This window comes from Scaptodrosophila lebanonensis, unplaced genomic scaffold (assembly GCF_003285725.1).
Source record: "Scaptodrosophila lebanonensis strain 11010-0011.00,11010-0021.00 unplaced genomic scaffold, SlebRS2 tig00001415-arrow-pilon, whole genome shotgun sequence".
Taxonomy (NCBI): Eukaryota; Metazoa; Arthropoda; class Insecta; order Diptera; family Drosophilidae; genus Scaptodrosophila; species Scaptodrosophila lebanonensis.
In genome coordinates this window covers 10,310,089-10,337,020 of record NW_022060742.1, presented here as the reverse complement: position 1 = coordinate 10,337,020, position 26,932 = coordinate 10,310,089, and the positions used below count along the sequence as shown (strand labels likewise).

Sequence of the window (26,932 nt, the reverse complement as noted above, 5' to 3'; positions counted from 1 at the left end):
AAATAACAGAAAGCTGATAGCATTTCGCTGCTGGCAGAGAATGGGCGCGATTTATATGTAAGTGTGGATCTTTAAATGTATGTATATGATAGACTAAGTAAAATAGCTAAACAACAATTGGCAATGCTCGAGTGCATTGAGATTTGCGCTACGTCGCCAACTAAATTGGCAGTAGCCAGACATTTGAATCTCCATGCGACGCTCTCAGGTCGATTGCTCATTTTGCTGTCGTCTAATTACTACCCATGTATTATAAACTCTGTGGACGCCGTCGACGTCGCTGCCCACTCACACTAAGCCATCGGATACGTGCCATTACTAACAATAAAAGCCGCTCGCACTACAAAATTAATCAGTTCGGTGTGCCCTCTTTGACTTTGTGAACATCGCCTGCAAGCATCAATTGACAAGACGCGCAGCACAGGTGAGCAAACTATATACTCGGTATTATCTGTCTTTAAGTCAAATGAACTAAAACAATTAAATTTTCCAGCTGACAACTACACTAAAGACACTATCAACAACATGCCCGTGACTTTGGAGGAGGAAATCTTCGGACTGGCCGTCAATCCGTACACCAAGGCCCCGGAAATGGTGCGTCGTTATACGCTAACCAACTCCAACCAAATGTCTGTGTCAGTGTTAACGCTTGGCGCGATTATCCAAAGTGTACGCATGCCAGATGCGTTTCAGAAGGTCGATGATGTTTGTCTCGGCTTTGATGATATAGCTAGTTATATATCCACACGAGCTGCCTACTTCGGTGGCACCTTGGGTCGCGTCGCGAATCGTGTAGCCAATGGCGAGTTCATGATTGGTGACAAAAAAATTGAGGTTACCAAAAACTTCCAGAACACGTTTCAGCTGCACGGCGGTTTCATTGGATTTGATAGCGTCATTTGGGAAGTCGTACGCAAGTCCGAAGATCGCCTAACCTTTCGCCATGTATCGCCGGATGGGGATGAGGGCTATCCGGGCAAACTTACCACGCTAATACACTACTGGTTGGACAATCAGAACCGTTTTGGGGTGATTTTCGAAGCATCGACGGATAAGCCGACGGCAGTGAATTTGTCCAACCATGCCTATTTTAATTTGGCTGGGCATGCAGCTGGCCCCAAAGCTTTGGCCGAGCACACTGTGGAGATCATTTCTGAAAAGATTATCGACACGGATGAGGCGCAGATACCAACAGGGAAATTCCTGCCCGTAGACGACACAGTATTCGATCTGCGCCTGCCTGTTCTAATGGGCGATCGCCTCAAGCAATTCGAAGATCGTCCAATTAAGGGTTATGACAATTGTTTTGTTGTGAACAGTGATCCGGACGTAAAGGGAATAAATATGGTGGCTAAGGTACTACATCCTCCGAGCGGACGCGCCCTATTAATCTGGACCAATCAGCCGGGAGTGCAATTCTATACGGCCAACAATTTGCCGGATGAGTCGCGTGGCGATAATCCTGTAATTGGCAAGGGCTGTACACATTATGTGAAGCATGGCTCCTTCTGTTTAGAAACAGAGAAGTACCCCGATTCTATGAACCATCCGGAGTTCCCATCGGTATTTCTGAGTCCGGGCGAAAAGTATGTACATGAGGTTGTATACGAATTTAGAGTCGAAGAGTCATGGAAGTGTTGTTGCGACACCAAAAATATAAATAAATAAAGCTGGAAAATTTAATTGCAAGATTATCGGATATAGTTATTTACGTGTAGTTCAAAAGTGACACAACATTTCGATCCTTGTTCATCGGAGCTTTCCGGTTTTCATTATCACCTAGCGACGGGTAATCGTATATTTTTATACCCTATATCTGTAGGGTTAAAAGGGAGAAGGAGCCATCTCCGACCCCATAAAGTATATATATTTTTAACGAGCCGAATCGATCTCGACATGTCCGTCCGTCTGGATCATCGCAATGACCATGTAAACATGTCTCAAAGCTCAACACATTCGCTTAGACCCAGCGACTGCAAACGACACTTAAGAGGCTGCCATCCGGGCGGTCGTTTTCGAGGATAAATACGATGCCATTGATATCCAATTTACAATTATAATAAACGTTTATGGTAATTGTATCCCAGACTGTCATGTCAGTCTACATCTTTTTTTTTTTTAATTTCTGCAGCGAGACGGGTTTCAATTAAAAGATTTCGTCATGTCGCGCACAGAGGAGGCTATTTTTGAGCCCAGACTATGCGTTGTAAGTAGCTGCTGAGTAATCAGAAGCACATCTTGTCTTAGGGACCCTTTACCTTAATAGAAGGCCGTAGTGCAGGCCATGGGTATATTGAAGAAGCCTGCCGCCGAAGTGAATAAAGAGTTTGGCTTGGATGCCAAGATCAGCACAGCTATATCCAATGCAGCGGACGAGGTTATTTCGGGCAAGCTCTACGATGAGAATCACTTTCCTCTGCCGATTTGGCAAACAGGCTCCGGTACTCAGACCAACATGAATGTGAATGAAGTTATAAGTAATCGTGCCATTGAAATGCTCGATGGGACCTTAGGCTCCAAAGATCCTGTACACCCCAACGATCATGTAAATAAGTCTCAGAGCTCGAATACACATTTCAGTTGGCATTGAACTGATGAAGCGTCTGAGTCTGAAGCGGCAAGATGCCGTGCCTCTGACCCCAGGCCAGGAATTAAGTGGATACGCACAACAACTCACTAACGCTCTCAAGCGCCCCGATGCTGTCTTTTAGCTCTTGGGGGTACAGCTGTCGGCACTGGTCTGAACACACGAAAGGGATTCGCGGAGGGATTCGCGGAACTGACGTGCTTACCTTTCGAAACAGCACCCAATTTCTTCGAGGCCTTAGCTGCCCGTGATGCCATGGTGGAGGTTCATGGTGCACTAAACACTATAGCTGTCAGCATTATGAAAATTGCCAATGATATCCGTTTCTTGGGTTCCGGACCACGTTGTGGCCTTGGTGAGCTCAGCCAAAATTTTAAATTTAAGTAAATTCAAGAATAATAAAAGCCACTCGCACTGCAAAATAAATCAGTTTCTCTTTACGTTTGTAAACAGCTCTTTCTGTTCACAAATAGATAAGTATCCCCGTTCCCTGAACCATCCGGATTTCCCAAGTATGTTCATAAGGTTAAAGTGAAAGCGTCGAGGAAATATTGATGCGACACCAAATAAATATATTTAAACACTTGTTCCTCAAAAGTGTCACATCATTTCGATCGATTCCGATCGCAGTTGTCTGGCTTTCATTATCATCTTGGGGCGGGTAATCGTATTTCATATATTTTTAAACTAGACAACATGTCGTTCGACCAAAAGGAATTGCTTTGCTTGATCTACAAGCTCACGCGTCTTGTTGTGCCCGACACACGCGTGGAACACGACACCATGGGATCCGTAAATGTTCCGCTAGATCGCTATTTTGGCGCACAGACCATGCGTTCGCTGATGAACTTTCCCATTGGGGGTATGGAGGAACGCATGCCTGTAAGTTTTCATCACTTTCTCCAAACCTTCTGTCCCTACTTACTACATCCTCAGCGTGCTATTATAACGGCCATGGGAGTATTGAAAAAGGCAGCAGCTGAGGTTAACAAAGAATTCGGCTTGAACGAGTCCATTAGCTCGATCATTTCAAAGGCTGCCGACGATGTGATTTCTGGAAAACTCTACGATGAAGATCACTTTCCGCTGGTAATTTGGCAAACGGGATCCGGTACTCAGACAAATATGAATGTGAACGAGGTTATAAGCAATCGTGCAATTGAACTACTTGGTGGCCAGTTGGGCACCAAGGATCCTGTTCATCCCAATGACCACGTAAATATGTCACAAAGCTCAAACGACACATTTCCATCGGCCATCAATATAGCTGTGGCCATAGAGCTGAAGGAAACCCTCTACCCATCACTTAAAGTGGTCATTGCGGCGTTGGAAAAGAAGGAGAAAGACTGGAAGGACATCATCAAGATCGGGAGAACTCACTTAATGGATGCTGTGCCATTGACACTAGGCCAGGAGTTCAGCGGATACAAGCAACAGATTTTGAATAGCTTGAAACGTCTAGACTCAACTTTGCCTCGTCTCTATCAGCTGGCTCTAGGTGGGACTGCCGTAGGCACCGGTCTCAATACCCGAGCAGGCTTCGCGAAAAAGTGTGCCGAGCGCATTTCCAAGCTAACTAATTTGCCTTTTGTCAGCGCCCCCAACTTTTTTGAGGCTCTTGGCGCTCGTGATGCTATGGTGGAAGTGCATGGCATACTGAACACCATCGCCATTAGTACCATGAAGATGGCAAATGATATTCGCTTTTTGGGTTCCGGACCGCGTTGCGGGCTCGGTGAGCTCAGTTTGCCCGAGAACGAGCCCGGTAGTTCAATAATGCCGGGCAAGGTAAATCCCACACAGTGCGAGGCTATGACCATGATTTGCGCTCAGGTGATGGGGAACCAGGTCGCCGTCACTGTGGGTGGTTCCAACGGACATTTTGAGTTGAACGTCTTTATGCCGCTTATTGTCTCGAATGTGTTGCGTTCTATTACACTTTTGGGCGATGGTCTAAATACCTTCTGCTTCAACTGCTTGGAGGGCATCCAAGCAAACACGGCTAAAATAAAACAGATTATGAACGAATCCCTGATGCTTGTCACGGCATTAGGCCCACACATTGGCTACGATGCCGCGGCTGTAATTGCAAAGTCGGCTCACAAAAATGGAACGACACTGAGAGAGGAAGCCATCAAGGCGGGCATTTTCGAGGAGAGATTCGATGAATGGGTGCGACCAGAAGATATGCTCGGTCCAATATAGTATGGAATTTATTTAGTTTGTTTGAGAAAATAAAGTCCCACTTCAGCATGTCCAATACACAAGTATCTGTGTGTTTTGGTAGCCATATCCCAGACTGTCAGTCCCCATTTACATAAACATACACATTCTTTTTTATGCTAAAAGCCCCAAAGTGCTATTGGTTACGAAGGAATTGTTGCCGCCAGGAAGGTTCCAAGCTAAAAGATGTCGCGCATTGAGAAAGACACGCTCGGCGCGATGGAGGTGCCCGTGGATCGCTATTTTGGAGCACAGACCATGCGTTGCGCTCTGAATTTCCCGATTGGCGGCATAGAAGAGCGGATGCCAGTAAGTAGTGGTTGGGTTATTGAAGCAGATCATATCTAACCGACCCTTTACGTACATAGAAGGCCGTAGTGCAGGCCATGGGTATATTGAAGAAGGCTGCCGCCGAAGTGAATAGGGAGTTTGGCTTGGAAGCCAAGATCAGCACAGCTATAGCGAGTGCTGCGGACGAGGTTATTTCGGGCAAGCTCTACGATGAGAATCACTTTCCTCTGCCGATTTGGCAAACGGGCTCCGGTACTCAGACCAACATGAATGTAAATGAAGTTATAAGTAATCGTGCCATTGAACTGCTCGGTGGGACCTTAGGCTCCAAAGATCCGGTACACCCCAACGATCATGTAAATAAGTCTCAGAGCTCGAATGACACATTTCCGTCAGCGATACACATTTCAGTTGGCATTGAACTGATGAAGCGTCTGAGGCCGGCAATCACAGGGCTGCGAGATGCCCTTGCTGCCAAGTCGCAGGAGTGGAAGGACATTATTAAAATTGGACGAACTCACACACAAGATGCCGTGCCTCTGACCCTTGGCCAGGAATTTAGTGGCTACACGCAACAACTCACTAACGGTCTTGAGCGCCTTGATGCTGTCATGCCACACGTCTATCAATTAGCTCTGGGGGGTACAGCTGTCGGCACTGGTCTGAACACACGAAAGGGCTTCGCGGAGAAGTGTGCCCAGCGTATCGCGCAGCTGACGTCCTTACCTTTCGTAACAGCACCAAATTTCTTCGAGGCCTTAGCTGCCCGTGATGCCATGGTGGAGGTTCATGGTGCACTAAACACTATAGCTGTCAGCATTATGAAAATTGCCAATGATATCCGTTTCTTGGGTTCCGGACCACGTTGTGGCCTTGGTGAGCTCAGCTTGCCCGAAAACGAGCCAGGAAGTTCGATTATGCCGGGCAAGGTTAATCCAACGCAGTGCGAGGCCATAACCATGATCTGCGCCCAAGTAATGGGCAATCACGTGGCCGTCTCTGTGGGTGGTTCCAATGGCCACTTCGAACTAAACACCTTTAAGCCACTCATTGTGTCGAATGTGCTGCGTTCCATAAAGCTGTTGAGTAAGTAGTAAGGAAACCTGCGGCCTAACAAGTTAACTAATAATATTGTTCTCAATCCCAGCCGATGGCAGCATAACATTCACAAATAACTGCGTCAAAGGTATAAAGGCTAACAAGGAAAAAATTGCCAAGATCATGAACGAATCCTTGATGCTAGTGACGGCTCTTAACCCACACGTTGGATACGACAAGGCGGCTCTCATAGCCAAGACAGCGCACAAAAATGGCACCACTTTGAAACAGGAGGCTATCAATGCGGGAATATCAGAGAAGGACTTCAATGATTGGGTGCGTCCGGAACAGATGTTGGGACCGAAATAGAACGGAAGCGCGCCTTATTACTTATTACAATCATTTTTTGAGAAAATACAAGTATATTTATAACCTTTATATATTCTTTTAAAAAATTAAATGGGAGCATCAATTGGACATAAAAACGTTTCCCAATATTTTGAGCAACTTATGAAAATCCCTTCGGGTTGAACTAGACCAAATAATTCTGCATTTTGATTTGTTAAAATTCAAAATATCGAACACTGGCTGTGCTTTTCGGTTTTAGCATTGGATAATGGAACAAAATTTAGGCACTAGCTTCTTGGCAATAATTTTGAAATGCAATTACTCTATTGATTTGTAAAACTGAATGAGATTTAACCATTTCGTTATCGAATTAGTTAATTGAGTTCAAAATCGAAAAAAGGCCTGCATATTAAAAAATGTATTCATTACTCGCAACTTTCTCTGGGAGAAGAGCTTCTTCTACATTTAATTAAATTCGGATTTAGGTTCGGTACTCGATTTCGATTTAGTGTTTATTATATATACTTGGAATATATACATATACTAATGTTGCTTTCGATTTTGTATTCCAGTTGGCTTTGATTTTACTGACTTATAGCATGTAAACATTATTTATCAATCTTTTGGGGCCTTAACGTACATTCCAAAAATTTTCCTTTCGGATCAATTCATCAAAAATTTTCAGTTAATTCTTAACCGTCTTGTTTCAGCATGGTGCGCGTAACCGAAGACATGTTCGGCATAGCCGTGAACCCCATGTGTGATTCCACTGCCAAAATCCGCCGATTTACAATGACCAACGACAAGGGGATGTCAGTTTCTGTGCTAACCCTGGGAGCGATAATACAGGCTGTGAAAGTACCGGACTCAAATGGCAAGGTGGAAGATGTCTGCCTGGGCTACAACGATGTGGTCGGCTACTACCAAAACCAGCCGGCCTATTTCGGGGCAACTATCGGACGGGTCGCAAACCGGGTAGCCAACGGTAAATTCAAGCTGTGCGGTCGAGAGATTGAGGTGACGCGCAACTTTAATGACAAGTACCAGCTACACGGTGGGTTTGTTGGCTTCGACACCGTCATTTGGGATGTTGTCTGTGTACAGAAGGACGGCGTAACAATGCAGCATGTCTCGCCCGATGGACACGAGGGTTACCCTGGCGAGGTGACTACCAATATCAACTTCTCCCTGAACGATATGGGCAACTTTACTATGCGGATCGAGGCACGTTGCAAGGCAATGACATGCATCAATGTTACCAATCACGCATACTTCAATTTGGCCGGTCATGGTACCGGCAAGGAGACGCTCCATCAACATATGTTGATGATCAAAGCTGACAAAATAGTCGACACTGATTTAGAACAAATACCCAACGGAAAACTGACATGTGTACAGTGCACTCCATTCGATTTCAACAACTTGACGAACCTGGGAAAGCGTATAGAACAGGTCTACAATCGTCCCATATGCGGTTTCGATTGTAACTACTGCGTGGACGTGCCGCCCGGACGTGTTCAATTAGTGGCTCGTGCAGTGCATCCTGGCAGTGGTCGGTACATGGAGATTCTCACCAATCAGCCAGGTGTCCAATTCTACACATCGAACAATCTTCCGGACGAAGCACGTGGCGATGATCCAGTCATTGGCAAGGATGGCGTACATTATGTGAAACATGGATCTTTCTGTTTGGAGACCCAGAAGTATCCCGATTCCATGAACAATCCAGAATTTCCGTCGATTGTTCTAAATCCCGGCGAATTGTATGACCACCAGGTCGTATATAGTTTTGGGGCGTGTCCCAAACAGAAGTAGGCGGACGCAGCACCAGATTGATACATTGCAATACATTTAGAGCTCACCATTTTAATGGAAAATTGAATAATAAATAAGAGAAAACAAGTTGTGGTTTCTTCAAATTACTTCATTATTTGTTTATTTGCTTATTTTTTTTTATCTAGTTCGTGATTGTATGTACTATCCTTCTTTCTCAAAGTAAAGTAAACTTACGAAGGTATTTTTCGTACTTCGACAGTTTTTTTTTTTTTTTTTGATAATCTATTTTCCAACTACATTTATTTGGCTCGTTTTATAACTGGAAAAAGCCGTATCTAGATCTAAATAGCCAGCAGCTCATAATTTGAGTAGATTGGCAGCACCAGTTAATTAAAAAGAAGAAGCGATCTATGGGGACAATAAATTCAATTCGAAATGTTCTGTTATAAGCAACATAATTAAGAAATTTAATTTTTATTTATAAATAATACCAAGGACTTTTATTAGCTAACAGTCTAAGAACACAATTGATAATGCATAATGCTTGAAGTACAAACAAACGAAATATATTTATGTGTGGAAGGAACATAAGGAAGTAGGCATGAATATGTAGGAAAAACGTTTTTGCTCTTTCTCCACTCTATACTTACAAGCCAAAATTTATGTTTCGGTTCGATTTATCAAAATTTTCGGCTAAATTTTCAGGAAAAATTGCAGCATGGTGCGCGTAACCGAGGACTTGTTCGGCATAGCCGTGAACCCCATGTCCCAATCCACTGCCAATGTACGCCGTTTCACCATGACCACCGAGAAGGGAATGTCAGTTTCTGTGCTAACCCTGGGAGCGATAATACAGGCTGTGAAGGTGCCTGACTCCAATGGCAAGTTGGTTGATGTCTGCCTGGGATACGATGATGTGGCCGGCTACTATCGAAACCAACCGGCCTACTTCGGAGCCACCATCGGTAGGGTCGCAAACCGCGTGGCCAAGGGCCGATTCAAGCTGTGCGGCCGAGAGATTGAAGTGACGCGTAACTTTAGAGATAAGTATCAGCTACATGGTGGATTCGTCGGCTTCGATAGCGTCATATGGGATGTGGTGGGCATACACAAGGACGGCATCACGATTCAGCACATCTCGCCAGATGGCCACGAGGGTTATCCTGGCGAGGTGACCACCAACATCAACTTTTCCCTAAACGAAATGGGCTGCTTTGGCATGCGCATCGAGGCACGCACTAAGGCGACGACTTGCATTAACGTGACCAATCATGCCTATTTTAATTTGGCCGGTCATGGCACCGGCAAGGATACGCTCTTTCAACATATGCTGATGATAAAAGCCCACAAGTTAGTCGACACTGACCTGGACCAAATACCCACCGGCAAGCTGATGAGCGTGCGTAACACGCCTTACGACTTCACCAATATGTCAAATCTAGGCAAGCGTATCACACAAGTCTACAACTGTCCCATAAGTGGTTTCGATAACAACTACTGCGTGGATGTGCCGCCCAACCGTGTACAATTGGTGGCACGAGCCGTCCATCCATGCAGCGGACGCTATATGGAGATTCATACCAATCAGCCAGGTGTCCAGTTCTACACGTCGAACAATCTTCCTGATGAGGAACGTGGCGATGTGCCAATTCTGGGCAAGGATGGCGCACACTATGTACGCCATGGATCTTTCTGTTTGGAGACGCAAAAGTATCCCGACTCGATGAACAATCCAGATTTTCCAACAATTATTCTAAACCCCGGAGAATTGTATGATCACCAGGTCGTTTATAGGTTTGGAGCCTGTCCAAAGCACGTGTAGGCCTAAGCAGCCACCACGAGAATACAAACACAATACTTTTAGAGCTAATTACTTGATTGGAAAATTAAAAAATAATGGAAATTTTTAATTAAAGGCGTCATTAAACTTTGTTTTTATTCATTTACATACTTTACTATTACACAGATTTGTTGTCGGTAGAGTGTCTTTTATATTAGACGTATGTAGACCTGATGTGACGGACTTTTAAAAAAATTAAAATTAGCGCCAAACCAACAGCGGCAAAGAATTACTTCTAATACGAGTAGGTTGGCAGCTCTATGTGTGTTTTCCTCATGAATGAACTGAATGGTGAAATTAATAAGAAGAAGAATCGCATTCATTTGACAACAATTTCATTTGTAACTGTTCTGTTAAAAGCAACAGATTTTGTGAAGGTGTTAGCCACGTCTGCTCATACATATATATAAGTGAACGCCAGCGTTAACCGTCAAGCTGTTTAATCTACCAGAAGTCTATAAGCACACGACGGCCGAGTCGAGCCGTCCCACCAGTAGTTCTATCAGAATGCCTGTAAGTACACACATATCATTGTGAGTATGTATGCATGTATACGTGTATATACAAACATGCAGTCTAATTAGAACAAATTTAAAATGGGTAAGCATAAATAATAAATACCGTTCTTTCTGTTCTTCTCCACTCCCCCGAAGGTGCACGAGTTTAAAGTGGAAATGACCTGCGGTGGCTGCGCCAGTGCCGTGGAGCGTGTTTTGGGGAAATTAGGCGGTGCGTATGATAAATGGCAGGCGGGGGTTGGTGGTGGTGCTCGTATTATGGGGCTTCACTTTTTAATACAAGCGTAGACAGAACGCTGCCGACTGACGCTTATCAGCCGCCACATTTGTTTTGCCAATGCCAAACTAATGTTTGCTTTGCTTTGTTTGCTTTGTACAAACCATTCTTACAGATAAGGTTGAGAAAGTCAATATCAATCTGGATGACAGGACAGTGAGTGTCACATCGAACTTATCGTCTGATGAACTGTTGGAACAATTGCGCAAGACTGGAAAAACTACAACCTATGTGGGTGTGAAGGAATGAGATGAGTTTTTCAGCAAGTTTCGGAAATACGGGAAACTGAAACTTGAAGTCTAAGTTCCCGGAATCTGCCGAAATTGCTGAGAGACGTCAATGGAAAAAAGGACGGATATGACGAACCATTCAAAATCTAGCGTGATGCTAACGTTCAGGAGTTTACAACGTACGCGATATTTAAAACTTAAACAAATTTTAACTTAAATATGCAAATTTTTTTTGGCATTACAATATTTAGTGCGCGCCAAGCACAGTGTTTCTTGCCCCAAATTTTGAAGTAGTTTACAGTAATGTCAGTGCAGTTTATCCAATAGATATATAAAGTATAAATCAATAGATTTTAATCTTAATGCTGCCCAATCTGAGTTCACACAAGCAATCTTGAAAAGTGTGTCTGTTTGAACTCACCTTAGGCTAATTAGTAGTAGCTGAAAGTTTTGCCCAATCAAAAAGTATAATTGAGAACATTTTAAATGTGCGATTAGTAGAGATATAGTACATTATATGAACATACTTACATAGGTACGTATATGCCAATTATCTTCTTATGATTACTCATAAACAATTAAATATTTAACAAATTTACAAATTTTAAATAAATATCTATCTAATATTTAAACTATATACATATAATTTGAAACTAGTTTGCTATTATTATTAAGCGAAAAGGTAGCCTGAGACTTGACCTATTAAGCTCGCCTCGGGCCAGATGGTGTGTTGCTCCATGAAATGAGAATGCGGGCGGTTGTTAGTCATGCCCGGCATGGCTGTCAAAACCAATCAACTGACTAATTGCAATGCGGCTATAACAATAGACTAATGCCGTGCCCCCTGCCTCATAACCACTCACGATCCGTGGGACATGTCATAAATCTGAGCAGCGACCCAAAAGTAATCAAAATGAATTTTTGTTTCTTGTTTTTGTGGGACATATTCAACGCGTAACGAAATTATCAATCAAACACTGACAAATGCCACTTTGGTATGCAGAGAATGCAACTCCAACTCCACACAATCGCTCCCCTGATTGAGTTTTTCAACAAAAACAAAACCAGCAACAACAACGCCAACAACTACAAGCGTGCATGCATAAAACAGTTTCATTGAAACGGAACGCACCGTTTTTTATTTTTATCTTTTTTTTTCTTGTTTTGGGGCTTTTGTGTGTGTGTGTGTGTGTGGAATTTTATGTCGTGTGTCGCAGCTACCTGCTCTGAGTTCAGCTCACCTTTTGCCCTCCCTGCTCAGTTTCATCGCTTCCTCTGCGTAATGTTCTCTACCTCATTGTTGTTGTGGTTAGCATTGATTTATGGTCCATGCCGTGCTCCTAACAATACCAAAAATCCCTGCCAGGCAAGGACGCTTCACCGGCACCGTTTCAGCTGTCACAACAAGCATCACGTCCTTGCCTGATGATTTTTTAAAACTCCCTTTATGGACCACAGTGATAATGAGATTTGAAGACTTTGATTTGGGACAATTCTATGTGTGTGTGTGTGTGTGTGGATTGTGGTTAAAGCAATTCATTAGAGTTAATGCCATTTAATTTGGCGCCGCCGCAATGCGACAGATGTTGCAGCGGCTGGCAAATGCATTTGTCCACTCGGCTGAATGTAGCAGCGAAAAATTCCTGACAACAATGTTGCCTTCACTTGTGCACTTCACTTGCAACAAGAACAAAAAGAAACACTAGAGAACAGGTAATTCGTTTTACGTTGCAACATTTTTCTAATCTGAAAAAAATCACACTTTTTACTCAAAGTCTTTTTATAATAATGCATAATTAGAGTTATGTTAAAAAATCATTTTACATTTCACCAACAGTTTTACTTTTATTTACTCACATATTTTTTCTACAAATGTAGCCTCTAAGACGAGCATGTTTCTATATAAATTATGATTTTAGAAAATAAATATGTTGACTGATTAATGATTTACTCTAATCATTATTTTGGTCAGTTAGTTGTTCAATTGAGATACTCTAATCATTCCTATATAGAGTATACTCATTTTCATCAGATTTTGATCGTTAAAGACTTCCTTATTTTATTTAAAAAAAGAAAACACCAATACACCTAATTCGGTTTTTACACGGTCTTTATTTGCATGGTTTTGTTTAACACGGTTTCAAAAATTACAAATTTTATATGTGGTTACACGACTTTATTCCATTTAGCACGATTCATTTTGCATATTATCAATGTCTTTTTTACACGGTTTTTTTGCACGACTTTTAGGAATTAGGTCTTTTTTAACACGATTATGATAAAACAGGGTTTGAAAATTAAAAATTTCATTTTATGTATTTTTTTAGAGATATGGAACCAATCCCCTATTTTGCAATATCAATATCTTTTTTACACGGTTGTTTCTGTAACCAATCTACCGTGTAAAAAAGAATTAGGTGTATATTAAAGTGGTGACTGCTAATATTCTGAGCCAAAACATAAATGATTAAGACGACATTCTATGCACACTAGTCTAACGACTTTGATAGCTTCAAAGATTAAGCTTAATTATTGACGTTACTTCTTATTACTGTAAGCAGGCAATATGTTGAAACCAGATAGGGTAGGCTGAATATCATAAGTATATCATTGGAATGATTGCTCAATTTTGCCATAATCTCTTAATTTCTAATCTATCTGAAATAAATTTGAGATGGGTTTTATCAAATGTCTCAACATTCTAACTAAATCGGACTATAATACATATATTGAGCAATACCAATACTTAGACCACTTATACAAATTGAATTCACTTTGGTAGGAAAACTAACTAACTAAACTATAAGCGAGGTAAAAAACATTTGGACAGCTCATAACAATTGGTTAGCAAACATTAAAAGGCAAGCTTGTACTTATGGAAATATGGGAATTTGTTTATTACTGCTGTACTAAATTTAATTCAATCTAGTTTCTATTTAAATATGTATTAGATGTAGTACTTTGTATAAGTTTGTTGGATTTTTTATTTTTCAAATTTTTGAGCCCATTTCCTCCTTTGATGTTTGAACATTCCAAAACTGCTTCCTACACTGTGAAAGCGAACTAGAGTCCAAATATCAATTTCTTAGCTCTCACCGTTTAGACTGTGGGCTAAGCACAAAGCAGTCAGTCAGAAAATTCATAAATGCTGTTTATAATACGAAAATATGATAAGATTTCTAAAAAGTCTCCTCATATTTTGTTGGAATATCACATTATTATGAAAGTATGAACATAACAAATCCAGCACAAGCTTAATTCATATATTCAGCAAATCTTTTCCAAACTTCTCAGTAAATTAATCACGCTGTTGCTGACTTTAACGTCTTTATAAATAATTAAATGGTGAGCTGAAAGCTGGGCCGCACAATTCAATAATAGATTTTTTAATTCTCCGAAATATTTAGGTCAGACATTGAGTTGTGATTATTAGAATATTTGAGTTAAAAAAGTGTTATCTTGGGCAGTTAAGTTACAAACTGTGCTTGGGTTCGTTTTTCTCTTAGTCAGAGGCGAAGAATCGATTACAAATAAACAGAAATTAACCTAAAACCAGCTTTGTTGACTAATATAATTATCGAGCTCCGTTGCGCTCACATTTGGTTTGTCGAACTTAAATATTTCGAGTTAAAAATGCAAATTAGGAGTTTCAATTACCGTGAATTAGAATAGATCATCGTCAGAAGAGGCCTTAACTACTATGTTCAAGCGATGGGGCTAGCTTTCTGCTCAAAACTGTTGCTTGCCCATCGAAAAATGTGTTGTATCTCTAAACTGGCAACTTACTTATGTGTGTATAATCCAGACCCAGGACGCAGCCCTCTGGAAGTTTCAACAAAGTTGCGCGGTTGCCACCGACCGACAGCCTCCGCGCCACTTTGCTCTTAAAGGTTGCTGTTGTTGTTATTATTATTGTTGTTGTATTTTTGTGTGAGCGCACTTGGTACATTGAAGCATTCCAAAAATCGTTGGTTAAATTCTTTGGCGCATGCTTTTGGCCAACCCGCAACCAGTTGCCCAGTTGGTCGTGGTCAAGTGGTAAGCGGGCATTGGCAGGAGCGCACACGCAGGCTGCACATACCGAAGCGGCAGCACCAACTGGTTGCGGCTTAAAGCAACCAAAAAAAAAAAAGGAAAATATGAAAAAAAAAACAGAAAAAATTCTCGCTCTTTATTGTTAAAAGATGGCAAGAAGAGCCGCGCCGACGATAGGCAGAACAATGGCACACTAAACTAAACTAAGCGTTGGGGACGGGGGGCAAGGGGAGAATCTAGAAGCCAAAGGTAGTATTGTAATAAATTCCAAAATAAATTGTGAAGACAATACACATTCAATGGCGGAAACATAGCAACCCCATGATTGCGAAAGCTAAACAAAAGCAACACACATACAAACACAAACACACACATTTATTGGTATTTTTGCATGCGCATGTATGTGTGTACACATGACAAGGTCGTTTCATTGCCTTTTTGTCAAAAGGTCTCAGGCCAGCACTCGTCTGGCCAGATTCCCTCGCTGTGGCTGTGGCTGTGACTGTGATTGCGACTCTGACTCTGACTGTGACTAATTTGCCAAACCTCTGCCATATCCTAGCCATAAGTCTCAGCCGACAGTTCAATGAACCAATAGCGCTGACTCCTACGCTGCCACAACGTGCCACAAACGAAGCGAGAGTGCTAAGGGAAAGGAGTGTGGCAGGAGGAGGGGGACCAATGAATTTCTCATAACATTTGTACAAATGCAAACAGTAGCCGATATTTTGCTGTTCACGCCAAACGCGCAAATTGCATGGCAAGAAGTCCAGAAGAGTGTGCAGCAATGGCCAAAAGGTAGCAGCAGCGTTAGAAGCAGCAGCAACAACAATAACAACAACAACGAGTTGCTGGCAAAGACCAACAGCGCACAGAAAACCGCAAACCTGTCGCAAAGTTGGCAATACAAGACATTCTTGGGCCGAACATTAACCGAGGCTGAGCGTGTGCCAAGCCCACGACAAAGCCAAAAAGCAACAACAACAACAACGACGACGACGACGACAACAAACTTATGAGGCAGTCAACAAAAATTCGCAACGTTTAAGTGCAACGCAAAAATTCTAAGCGAGGCAAAAAAAAAATGTAAGAAAAAATAAAAAATAAAATTGAGCATAAATATGTATCTCTTCGATAAAAGCGCGCCTGCCTGCTTGCTTGGCTGGCTGGCTAGCTCGCTGGCTTGCCTTGCAGAGCGAATCTAAAACCGATTGAAAGCAAAACAAAAATTCAAGCAAAACAAAAGACTTAGGACACGAACTTGCTGGCAAGGAGCAGAGCCGTTTGTAAACAGACGACGCAACGTCGTCGTCGTCGTCGCCATCGTCGCCGTCGTGTAAAGCGCAGTCCGCTGCCGCACTCTCGAACCAAAACAAGATCAACTGGTTTGGCCCACGACAACGGCAGCGTCGCTGCCACAGCGACGCCAACTCACACTCACGAGACGCTCACGAAAAAACGCTCAAGACCTGTTGTTGCGGCAGCTACGAGCCTCGTTGGTCTATTGCGCGTGCCTGACAAATACTTTTTCCCTCGGCTGGCCAGTTCAGTTGTGTTTTTGACTTTTCGTCGCGCAGAACGATTCTTCGAACGCTCCGACACGGCTATTTCCCAATACCAACACCAGCCGCCCGGCCCCCTCCTGCCCCGCCCGGCTCTTTTGTTGCTCCTTTTAGTGTGTGCGCTTTTTATATTATTTTTTGACTGGCCGCGGGCGTTAAAGCTGCAAAGCGCAGGAGTCTTGCGAGTGTGTTCGTGTGTGTATGTGTGTACTTGTGTTTGTTTGCTTGTGAAAAGTTGCTCTGCACAGCAACAACAGCAACAACAACAACAACAACAACAAGCAAGTCAATTTTCCTGTTAACAAAACCTGCCAAAATTGCAGCAACAAAAGAAGTGTTGAGAAATATGCAAGAAAAATAAATTTGGTGTCGACTGTGCTGCTTCTTTGTGTGCGAGTGCATCTTTATAAATATTCGTGTATGTGTGTGTGTAAAATGCTTTGCATAAATACACACACACACACCAACATACACACAAATGGTATAACAAGAGCTCTGTAATTGCACAAAAGGTGAAAGTAAAACAATTTGCTTAATTAATTGCACGCAATCTTTTAACAAACCACAAAGCGATCAAGCCAAGGCCGCTTGACGACATTAAACAAACATCAGCAACAACAACAACAACAACAATGCAACAATAGAAGTGCAAAGCCAACAAAAGCAACAGCAACAACAACAACAACAAGAGCAACTACAGCACAGCAAAGCGTGTCTAATTGGAGTGCGGGGGCAACACATAAGTAAATAAATACTCAGCGCTTGCTCAATCGCCGTGCATTTTCTTTGGATTACCATTACCTTTGCAGCTGCCAATCAATTTGTTAGAGGTAAGTTTTCTAGATGCACTAATGGGTAAATATTTGAATTGGGGTCACTCATAGAGTTTATCGACTCTAAAGGAGTCTAGGGGCCACTACTTAATTTAAAATAACAATTTAACATTCTCTGACAAGCACTTTTATGAAATACAAGTAGTATGGCCCGCACAAATGCTATTTAATTTATTGAATGCAAAACAATGATTTCTCTAAAGAGCCATTGTAAAAGTTTTCTGAAGTCTAACACTGTATCTGTTCTTAGCGAAGAAATGTTGCCTTATTTGACACATTTGTTCTGAAAACAGCTGTTTGACTTGCAATATCTTGTAAAATAAAAGTATTCAGTAAAATTAAAACAAATTACGCTCAAACTTTTTCCTCCTTTCAAAACGTTTCAATTTCACTATGAGAATAAAGTATTGCCATTTTCGCGATGATGTGAAAGCAATTATAATTCATACGGAATCATAGAAATGTTCCAAAGATCAGCAACTTTTCAGCCTTACACACCATGATTCTATTTAAAATGAATAATTTGTTGGTTTTAGTTTAACACTGCGATTTGAAAATTTGGCCGGTTAATGCGTTGTTGAAAATACCTTTCGCTGTTAATTTATACTTCATATGTCAAGCAGAGGCATGTGGAGAGCCGTCAGGTCATAGCCCGATAACGGGTTGGGGGACCAGTTAATATTAAAATAATTATTTATGTGTCATGATTTATTCTATACGATACCAATACAATCATACACTTTCTTTAAAGAGTAACAAAATTGTATGGATTTCCTTAAAATTTGATCCCTCAAAAGGGTATTATGAACTGTCTGATGAAGCTCGTGGAAGTAAATAACATGGCATTATATAGCATAAAATAATTCAAAGATACTTTATACAAGTATGTTATTCTCTATAGGTCCTCTGCTAATTGAGGCAGTTGAACGAATATAAATATGTATGTAGGTTCTGCAACAAATTTGTATAACAGAGCTAAATTCGAAAACTACATTAATAGTGACTTTAGCAGAGCATTTGTTTGAACATTTGTTTGATTCAATGAATATTTGAATACCACTTTTCTGAAAGGCATCACATTATTTTGAAGCACGCATACTTCCAAACCCATTGACTTTCCGATCCTAGCATATTGGAATCGTTAAGAACAAAGATTTCAATAATTTCAATAAAAAATTTAAAGTATTAAGGCAACGAAAATATTTAAGGAATTGTTTTTTTTTTTTTTAATAATATTTGAGCTTTAACTGTTTTGTATTAAATATGAAAGTTCTATAAAGTTCAGTCCCTTTATGCTGCGATATCGATTGATCTACTACAGATTGCTTTATTCTTTGTATTTGTTTGAAGCTAACTCTAAATACACGTTTTTGTATAAAAAGATACAAAATACCGTTTTTGCTTTAATATTAAATAAAAATCAAAATATATATAAACTCAGTCTTACATGCCTGTTTTCAAAACATTCCCACTAATTCCATTTGAAATATTTGTGTAGTAGCCAAATCGGTTCCACACCCAGTACCATTTGATCGGCAATCAAATGGCTTTTTTGTTCATTAATTCGCTTAAATGTGAATATGTTTATGCTAATTTGGCAACTTACAGCGCCGGCTAAATGTTCCATAGTATTGGTTAAATATGATATTTTTTTTTCTGTGCCGCAACCCAGATCTACGAAATGGGCACAGAGCCTGGTCGGTTCATGTCAAGCGTTGTTGGCAAAGTTCAGACTCGGTTTCAAACGTTTGTTGTTCTTGTCGAGAGTTTTTTCTTTTTCTTCGAATGTGACAATAGGTCCAAAAGCCGCCCATTGGCAAATATCATGACAAAAAAAAATACATAAGTAGTATGTCTTGTTGTACGAGTATCTGTGGGATACTTTGGCGCTCGCTGTTCTTGTTTAAAGCATACAGCAAACAAGCTCGTAAATAGCCAACACAAACACACAGACACTCTCCCAGCTATGAGTAAACTATTTTTATTGACTTTAGCTTTGACGTTTGACACCTTTGCGCTTTTGTTTATGAACTGGCCCAGAGGGCCAGAGCGAGAGGGGCAGAATACATTTTTTAAATTTATTTCATCTCGTTTCTGTTTCTATTTAACTAATGCTATGTAAACTAGTTATAATAAAAAGGGAACTAGCCAACAAAGGCGCTTTAGAAATATTTGATTGTGCATATAGCAGCTGATTTAGTGCGTGCCAACGCTGCAACAACAGCAACAATTACAACAAAAAAGCAACGGTAACATTCCTTCATGTCTGCGGAGACGCGAGAGAGGCAGGGGAAGCTTCAAAAGCGAGCGATGCATAGTGGACATTGTTTCAAAATAAATGATCAAAATTTCAAGAAAAAGCAAACCAAAATATCTAATGTTATACTATATATTACATTTGATTCATTATAAGATATGTAGGAACTAAAAGAGGTGAACTATTTTAGAGCCTTCCAATCAGAACATTGAGGTCTCATCCCAAGAGCTTCGAGTGAATTGATTAGAACATTACTAAAATAAACAACTAACCTAGATATGGAAATCAATACATCCAAGATCTTTGCAATCTTTAAAAGCAGCTACATTAGTCTAGACTTACTAAATGGTTCATTTTGTTATAATCGGTACACAATTTGTGCGTTTTGTTGGTCTAGCTAGCTTAGGAACGGGATCCTGGATTCTGTGAGAGTGAGGAAGCGCACGCAGAGTTTTTTAATTTTAAATGAAACACTTGTTAAATTTAGATTTAATGTGTTGAGAAGAACGATCTCCATACTAAGTCGGATTATTGAAGGAAAAGATACAAGTATTGCACAAGGATGATGAGATTGTTTCTATTTGCTATTTGAGTAATGCGTCTTGTAACAAAGTTAGAGATCGTGCATTTAACGGTTCAGTTATTTTGAACAAAACGAAAATACACCTATACATACTATATATTATATTATTGGCGTATCACAATCACATAGAAAGAACCCAACAATATGCCGCAGCATACCAACTCATAAATTTTCCCTTCCTTATCTACTCTTTTAACACCACCAGTTACTTATATTTATTTCGTTTTTATTTTTTATCAATTTATATGTAATGTTTTATTCTCTTTAATTATTAACTCATCATTAATGCGAAATTCTTTGAAATACAATTTCATTCTTGACAGAAATAAAATGCTCTGCAGTTTCGGAGCATTTTATGAATTAAATTTCTTCCAACATATAATAATTGATCTCCAATTGATCTTTTTTAAAAAATGTCATTAGTATTTAATTTAATTTGTAATTTTCAACAAATTGCCTACTAAAGAATTTCTTACAAACGACCATTAATTTCTCTCATTTGTCCCACTGTTCCGAAACTTATCAATAGACACTTGGAACGATTGACAGTGGCCTTATTGAAACATTATGAGACCATTTTATGAACTCAAAGCGAAAGCAAAAAGGGAAACAGCGACACAGACTGAGACCCAGACTGAGAGGCCAGATAGGAGTCGAGACAGAGCTGCAGCATTGTTTTAATTATCGGCTCCATTAGATGGTGTTGTTGTTATTGCTGGGGTTTTATATTGCTGGGTGTTTGATAGGCGCATAATCGACACCGTTATACTCGGCTAGCCAGCACCACAACTGGTCAGTTAAATCTGTAGTTCGGTTTTTTGGTGTGTGGAGTGGTTTTTTGTTGACTGCTGGCTATTGGTTTTGAATTACATTGGTCCCATGGCACTAATCGCGCCAATTGTTGGGCCAGCACTGAGGCAGCTGTTTTTTCATATGCTACGGCGATTGCATAAGTCAATTGAACATATACACGTACAAATACATACTTGTATACAGACACAAATCACATATTTGTACAAAAAAAAAATTGTTGCTGTCAGCTTTGCCCCTTGGCTGACATCACGTGGCAGCAATTGTGACTCGATGGCATTTTTTCGCTGCGACAAAGAAATGCAAGAAATCATTTAAATGTCAATGAGGAAAAGAGCAGCCAGTTAGGCAGCTGGGCTGTGGCATGCAACGCCACCACCACCACCAGCAGCAGCAACAACAATAACAACAGCATCGCAGGCACATGACACGAGTGACCCAATTTAAAGGCACAGCCGAAACACTTTCTCTTGCCTCTGACTGAACCTGAAGTTTGGAACTCAGACTATGACTGAGTTCTGTCTGGGCTCAGTTTGCAATTAAGAGAAAACTTAATATGGAATTTATTAACGAGCCAGTTTTGACATAAATCTTAAAAGGAAAATTTTTTAAATACAAATACATACTACATATTGTAATCATATGCAAGACACGCAACGGCCGAATGAGTGAGTGGAGCCACAAGTTCAGATTGTTTGCATTGCATGCCAGGCTAAAGCGCTCTCGGCCAGAAAAACTCAGGCGCAACAAAAGGGTCAACAAATGGGAGTATCTGTTACAAAACGTTTCAATTTCTGCTGCCTCACTGCAGCATCGAGTGGCCCGAAGTAAAGAAACAATTTCAGATGTCTTCTGCACTCAGAGAAAGAAAAGTCACTTCTTCGAATAAAATTCCAATATTATTCAATTTCAAGAGCTGTTTAGTTCAAGAATTAGATTATTTGTCGATTTAATTTTAAATATTTAATTTGTAATGTTTGCTTGAATAATATGCGAGCAATTACAATCACCTTTGAAAAGCCCCTTCCAATCTATAAGCTATATGCATTTTTCTATTAAAAAAAGTTCATAAACTTATCACACAAGTTTCTTTTTAATCATTAATGAAGAATAATTCTTTTGAGAATATTATCCTTACGAGGAGTTTTTGTGAATAATAATTTTGTATTGAAACAATTATTTTGGAATAACTCTGCTTTTGCGAAATATAATAAAGGAATGGAAGCTAGGATCAGCTATGTTATTCGAAAAGCGGCCAAAAGAGATGTGTCTCGAATATTTATAAAATAAATTATTTTTTTGTTACTTACGAAAAAATATTTTTATTTTTTAATAAGAGTTTTTTTGCGACCCGGAATATGCCTATTTAAAACCCTCTCTTTCGGGGTTTTGATCGAAGTGATATTTACAATACATACATTAATGTTATTCATTGTCAAATCGTCCCTAGGTGCAAATTGATTATTGAATATGTAAAAATATAAGTCAACATTCAACTTTATTTTATATTGAGTTGCTATCTTGATTTAGTATTTTTCAAATTATTGAAGTAATTCAACATTCTTAGACTTGTGTCAATGAACTCTAAAATTACTTATCAATTTTAGTCGACATTTTTCTCTCAGTGTGCTCGCCCTATGCTGTTGTTTGTTTTGGAATATTAAACACGCACGCGCTGTGGCAAATGAATAAATGAGTTAGGGAGTGAGGCAAGAGTAAGGGCAAGGGCACGGGCACGGGCACAGGCATTGGCTTGGGTAGCATTCGGCCTCGAGGCTGGCTTAGAATGAAAGAGTCATAAAGCCATAGATATGGAGATGACGACAGTGCTATAGACAAAAAAATAATGCCTGCAGGTTGAACACAAGTCGAAAGAAACCAGATACTTTTGGCACATCGTTGAGCACGCAGTTGAATTGGTTATAAATGAATCGATGAAATTGTTTAGATAAAACAGCTCGGCAAACGGCGCGTTGGTCAAACAATCATAATGGCCCCAAGTCGAGCGCTTTTACTTTTGTCGCACAGACTCACGAGTAGCGGCAGAATGGATTTTAAATTAGCATTAGCCGGGGGTGTCGTGTAATTGCCCAACTGCCTGCCCGGCTACCTTCCAGCACACAGAAGTAGCTTTCAAGTATGCACCTTCTTATACACATCTACATCTACAGGTAATGTTAGGAGGAGTGACCATTCGGGTTGACGACCGGTTTTTCAAAAAATGCTTTTGAATATTTAATATTCGAAGTGAAAAACGCATACCTTTTAAATACCTTAAAAACTTGTTTAAGAACTGATATTAATGGCCGGATCTTATGAGACTAAAATATATTTAAGTAATTATATCTCAATTGGACATTTTCCTACATAATACAAGTATGTCGGAAAATTCTACAAGTATAAGTAATATCCGCGCTCTGATACTTATATAAAAAATCGAAGCTCCTAATACCAGTTTGCATTCCTAAAATATCCCGCATGTTGGTAATCTACTATATGACTCTATATGGGCCACAACTGTCGGACTTACAATTACCTTTGGAAAATGTTACCTTTCCAAATATACACCCTTCAGCCATGCTCAGGAGGTGTTAAACAAAGGAATTAAATAATGTCATAATTTAATTTAATTTCACATTGATTGTCCATTTTATTTTAGTCTGAAAGCGTTTTAATTTTATGAATTTAAAGCCCTACTTAAGACTTTTATAATATTGAGCTCTCCTCTGTGATTCTCATACAAAGCACTTTAGCAATGTTCCTGTTAAATAATAAAAATCGAATATTTCTTATAATACTTCGTATTAGTTTCTACTTTGAGTTGAAGCCCCTTCCAAAACCTTCAGTACGCTATAGCGAGTAGCACCTGTATCGCATAAACACGCATGTGTGCATACTTCTGCGTACACGTATGTTAGTTGGTTGGTCAAATGCCACCGCGATTGCCTATAAAAGGCTAATGACAATGGATTAGCATAAGCGACGCAATTAATCTTCGTTATAAGTGGAAACCAAACCAATCCGAGCCTAGCCGAACTGAGCGCCGATCGACCAGCAAAAACAACAGCAACAACAACGACAACAAAAACAAGAGCCAAAGCAGCGTAGCAAGCCCAGCTCGAAGCTCGAAAATTGTTGGAAAATTTCAACGTTAATCTTTAGTATGATTAATGAGTGCATCGTGGCTTGCCACTGAGTTTGATGACTAGCCCGGGGTGGGGTGGGGTGTGGGTACGAGCTGTGTCGGACTTATCTAAGCCGCCAAGACATATGCTGCCGCATTTGTCGCCACTAGCTCTGATCTGAGCTCAGAGCTCTGAGCAGGGATTCAACGCCAACACGAACAGCGCATCAATGACCAATGACTTTGTTTTATTATGTAAATTATTGTTAAGGGCGTAACAGACCGCATCGATTAGTGTCACGTCCAAGCGGCAGAACACGAATATAAAAAATATAATATTTAAGAAGAGAAAGAAAAAAAACCACAGCTGCAAACACGCCAACGCCAACTTGTTGCTGACAATGAGGAAGGTATAGAAAGGCAATGGGGGCAGGCGACGAAGTGCCTCGCGTTGTTGCATTTTAATGTGGCACAGAGGCAACGAATACCTTTATGTGCGGCATATTAATTATGAATTTTTGTTGTTGTGTGAGAATTAGATTTATATACATTTTACATACTTATGTATGTGTGATCGTTGTCTGGCTGGGCCTCTCGGCCTTTCACTTTGGCAAATGGGACAACCACAATATGAAGGAACGGGCAAAGGAATGCCCATAGGAGTACATACATATCTGTGTATATATTGTATACATATACAAATAACACTTTAAGCTACAACAAAATTACTTAAATAAGTGGTTTCTTCAGTGTTATTATAGTTAAATGATTATTGCTTGAACAACACTAATAAATAAATAGACGTTCCAGAGTGCCTGTCTTCTGCGTAAACCGAATCTACAGGTTGTTAATTAAATTGAAAATATTTACCAGAAAAGCGGACTTGTCGATTACAAAAAAACAAAAATTAATTTTTTCAATTACGTTATCTCATAAAAGAACAACACATATTCCTAAAGAAAACAAACTTATTTAGATCCTCCGTTCTTGAGATAATTAAATGCCTTTTTTGTTAACCCTATTTAATATCATAGAACTAAGTAATCGGTTAAGAGGGGATAGATTGAAATATCTTTCGAAGTAAAAGTAACTCACTCTCTCTCTAGTGACTTGGCCTAACCCAAATATTTGTTTAAAATTTAAAACCAAAAACTACTTTTTTAAACTGAATAGTATTTTTTTATAATCCATTTTGATATATGCATATCTTTTATGCTGGTCTTCTAAATTCTTTTCGTTGAGTTTTAAAAGTTAGCTAATCGAAGCATCGCGTGTTGATGAAAAAGAAATACAGACACTCGTAGTTGAGTCGCCATCAACTGAGGATTGTGCCATGTAGCTTCATCTTAAAGTTCTTGTAAATGTAGGACCTCCACTAGTTCTATGACGCGCCCTAATGAGTGTAAAAATAAGAAGACAAACTAATCTGTGTACATTAAGGTAGGTACGTGGGAAAGACACGATCTTAAAGGTTACTCTTCGCTCTGCACCCCCATAGCCCTTCTGCCAGTGAGATTCGAAGTAGCAGCATTCTTAGGCAAATCGTATTGGCCAATCAACTGGTTTTAGCTTATAGATTGATATTTTTATTTAACTGCGGGTATTAAGGCCCGAATTGAATGGTCCGCAAACATTAAAAACTCACAAATTCGTCGAGTTCAGTGCGCTTTCACAGCGGCGCATCATAAATCTGGCACAGCAGTCGATATAATCTTAGAGCAGCTGGCTAAGCAAACTCCGCAGAAGAAGCGGGACAGATGCGGTAGTTTAGCTGCCATTTATATGGGTATCAATCGCTGTCCAGTGTGGTCGATATTTGGCCCACTATCAGGTGAGTTGTCGATGAATCAAGTTAATTTATGCGAATAGAAGAAGACATAAAAAACAGTAAAAAGAAATCTAAGAAGCGAACACTGAGGGAAGATCTCAGAGATGACCCCTTTCCAGCATTGAATTGATAAGGCTGTAGAATTCAACTTTGAGGAAATACTTGCTATTAAAACCAATCACGAAGTTGGGCATCGAAGCCGTTATCGAAGTGCTCTTCACCAGCATGATCGGCATAATGAGCATAAAGACAATGCCAAACTATCAAGCCATGCATACGACTATGTAGTATATGTGTATATGTATGTATGTATGTATAGTATAAATCGACATGATGATCTGCAAGGTTGAATTTGAGTCAAGTGATTGTGTTTGTGAGCCCATAAAGGTAGTTAACTTTTGGAGAGGAGTTGTGGCAAGGCCCATCGCATTTGGAAAGGTGTGAGCATCGTGTATTGAAGCAACTGACAGCACTTCCAGTCTGAATAGAACAGGCAACACGGTATGCCGCCTCGAGCACTTCCGATAAGATCGCTATGCTTTCAATAGAAACCTCATCAACAGCACAAGCCGCACACCTATTTAGCTAGCGAGTATTCGAGCCAGCCGGCTGGCCAGTCGACGCTTCCCATTCGCCACTTGGGAATTTTTACGGGGAACGATAACAAAACTAGCTACAAACTTAAGAAAAAAAATTGTTTTTATAGCAAAAATGTCTGACATTATACAACAATTTCCAGCGAAATGAAATCGAACGGCATTGATTGCATGCC

The 26,932-nt window shown here is 40.3% G+C and overlaps 5 protein-coding genes and 2 pseudogenes across 5 annotated transcripts; all 7 read left to right on the top strand.

Moving 5' to 3' along the window:
• The first annotated feature begins 274 nt into the window (after window positions 1-274).
• On the top strand, window positions 275-1,689 carry LOC115633098 (aldose 1-epimerase). The gene is made up of 2 exons (XM_030530479.1): window positions 275-424; window positions 494-1,689. Exon 2 carries the CDS (start codon window positions 526-528, stop codon window positions 1,666-1,668), a length of 1,143 nt encoding a protein of 380 aa, XP_030386339.1. The 5' UTR covers window positions 275-424; window positions 494-525; the 3' UTR covers window positions 1,669-1,689.
• A 472-nt stretch (window positions 1,690-2,161) lies between these two features.
• On the top strand, window positions 2,162-3,122 carry LOC115632792 (probable fumarate hydratase, mitochondrial). The gene is made up of 5 exons (XM_030530043.1): window positions 2,162-2,206; window positions 2,267-2,477; window positions 2,581-2,655; window positions 2,712-2,942; window positions 3,061-3,122. Exons 1-5 carry the CDS (start codon window positions 2,162-2,164, stop codon window positions 3,120-3,122), a joined length of 624 nt encoding a protein of 207 aa, XP_030385903.1.
• A 151-nt stretch (window positions 3,123-3,273) lies between these two features.
• On the top strand, window positions 3,274-4,851 carry LOC115632635 (probable fumarate hydratase, mitochondrial). The gene is made up of 2 exons (XM_030529864.1): window positions 3,274-3,469; window positions 3,524-4,851. Exons 1-2 carry the CDS (start codon window positions 3,284-3,286, stop codon window positions 4,790-4,792), a joined length of 1,455 nt encoding a protein of 484 aa, XP_030385724.1. The 5' UTR covers window positions 3,274-3,283; the 3' UTR covers window positions 4,793-4,851.
• Window positions 4,852-4,968: 117 nt separating this feature from the next.
• On the top strand, window positions 4,969-6,616 carry LOC115632636 (probable fumarate hydratase, mitochondrial). The gene is made up of 3 exons (XM_030529866.1): window positions 4,969-5,119; window positions 5,179-6,187; window positions 6,249-6,616. Exons 1-3 carry the CDS (start codon window positions 4,997-4,999, stop codon window positions 6,506-6,508), a joined length of 1,392 nt encoding a protein of 463 aa, XP_030385726.1. The 5' UTR covers window positions 4,969-4,996; the 3' UTR covers window positions 6,509-6,616.
• Window positions 6,617-7,114: 498 nt separating this feature from the next.
• On the top strand, window positions 7,115-8,409 carry LOC115632756 (annotated as a pseudogene).
• A 489-nt stretch (window positions 8,410-8,898) lies between these two features.
• LOC115632823 lies at window positions 8,899-10,194 on the top strand (annotated as a pseudogene).
• A 256-nt stretch (window positions 10,195-10,450) lies between these two features.
• LOC115632710 (copper transport protein ATOX1) lies at window positions 10,451-11,471 on the top strand. Its single transcript, XM_030529952.1, has 3 exons — window positions 10,451-10,616; window positions 10,757-10,832; window positions 11,014-11,471. The coding sequence occupies exons 1-3, from the start codon at window positions 10,611-10,613 to the stop codon at window positions 11,145-11,147; spliced, it is 216 nt and encodes a 71-aa protein (XP_030385812.1). The 5' UTR covers window positions 10,451-10,610; the 3' UTR covers window positions 11,148-11,471.
• Window positions 11,472-26,932: the final 15,461 nt, after the last annotated feature.

What these genes read in the sequence shown, in the direction of transcription:
- LOC115632636 (XM_030529866.1), top strand. Translation starts at nt 4,997, where the DNA reads ATGTCGCGCATTGAGAAAGACACGCTCGGCGCGATGGAGGTGCCCGTG. An exon ending in GCATAGAAGAGCGGATGCCA is followed by an intron (nt 5,120 to 5,178) that starts GTAAGTAGTGGT and finishes TTACGTACATAG; the next exon opens with AAGGCCGTAGTGCAGGCCAT. An exon ending in GCGTTCCATAAAGCTGTTGA is followed by an intron (nt 6,188 to 6,248) that starts GTAAGTAGTAAG and finishes TCTCAATCCCAG; the next exon opens with CCGATGGCAGCATAACATTC.
- LOC115632792 (XM_030530043.1), top strand. Translation starts at nt 2,162, where the DNA reads ATGTCGCGCACAGAGGAGGCTATTTTTGAGCCCAGACTATGCGTT. An exon ending in GAATGTGAATGAAGTTATAA is followed by an intron (nt 2,478 to 2,580) that starts GTAATCGTGCCA and finishes TACACATTTCAG; the next exon opens with TTGGCATTGAACTGATGAAG. An exon ending in GACCCCAGGCCAGGAATTAA is followed by an intron (nt 2,656 to 2,711) that starts GTGGATACGCAC and finishes GCTGTCTTTTAG; the next exon opens with CTCTTGGGGGTACAGCTGTC.
- LOC115632710 (XM_030529952.1), top strand. An exon ending in TGTTTTGGGGAAATTAGGCG is followed by an intron (nt 10,833 to 11,013) that starts GTGCGTATGATA and finishes CCATTCTTACAG; the next exon opens with ATAAGGTTGAGAAAGTCAAT.
- LOC115632635 (XM_030529864.1), top strand. Translation starts at nt 3,284, where the DNA reads ATGTCGTTCGACCAAAAGGAATTGCTTTGCTTGATCTACAAGCTCACG. An exon ending in GTATGGAGGAACGCATGCCT is followed by an intron (nt 3,470 to 3,523) that starts GTAAGTTTTCAT and finishes CTACATCCTCAG; the next exon opens with CGTGCTATTATAACGGCCAT.
- LOC115633098 (XM_030530479.1), top strand. Translation starts at nt 526, where the DNA reads ATGCCCGTGACTTTGGAGGAGGAAATCTTCGGACTGGCCGTCAATCCG.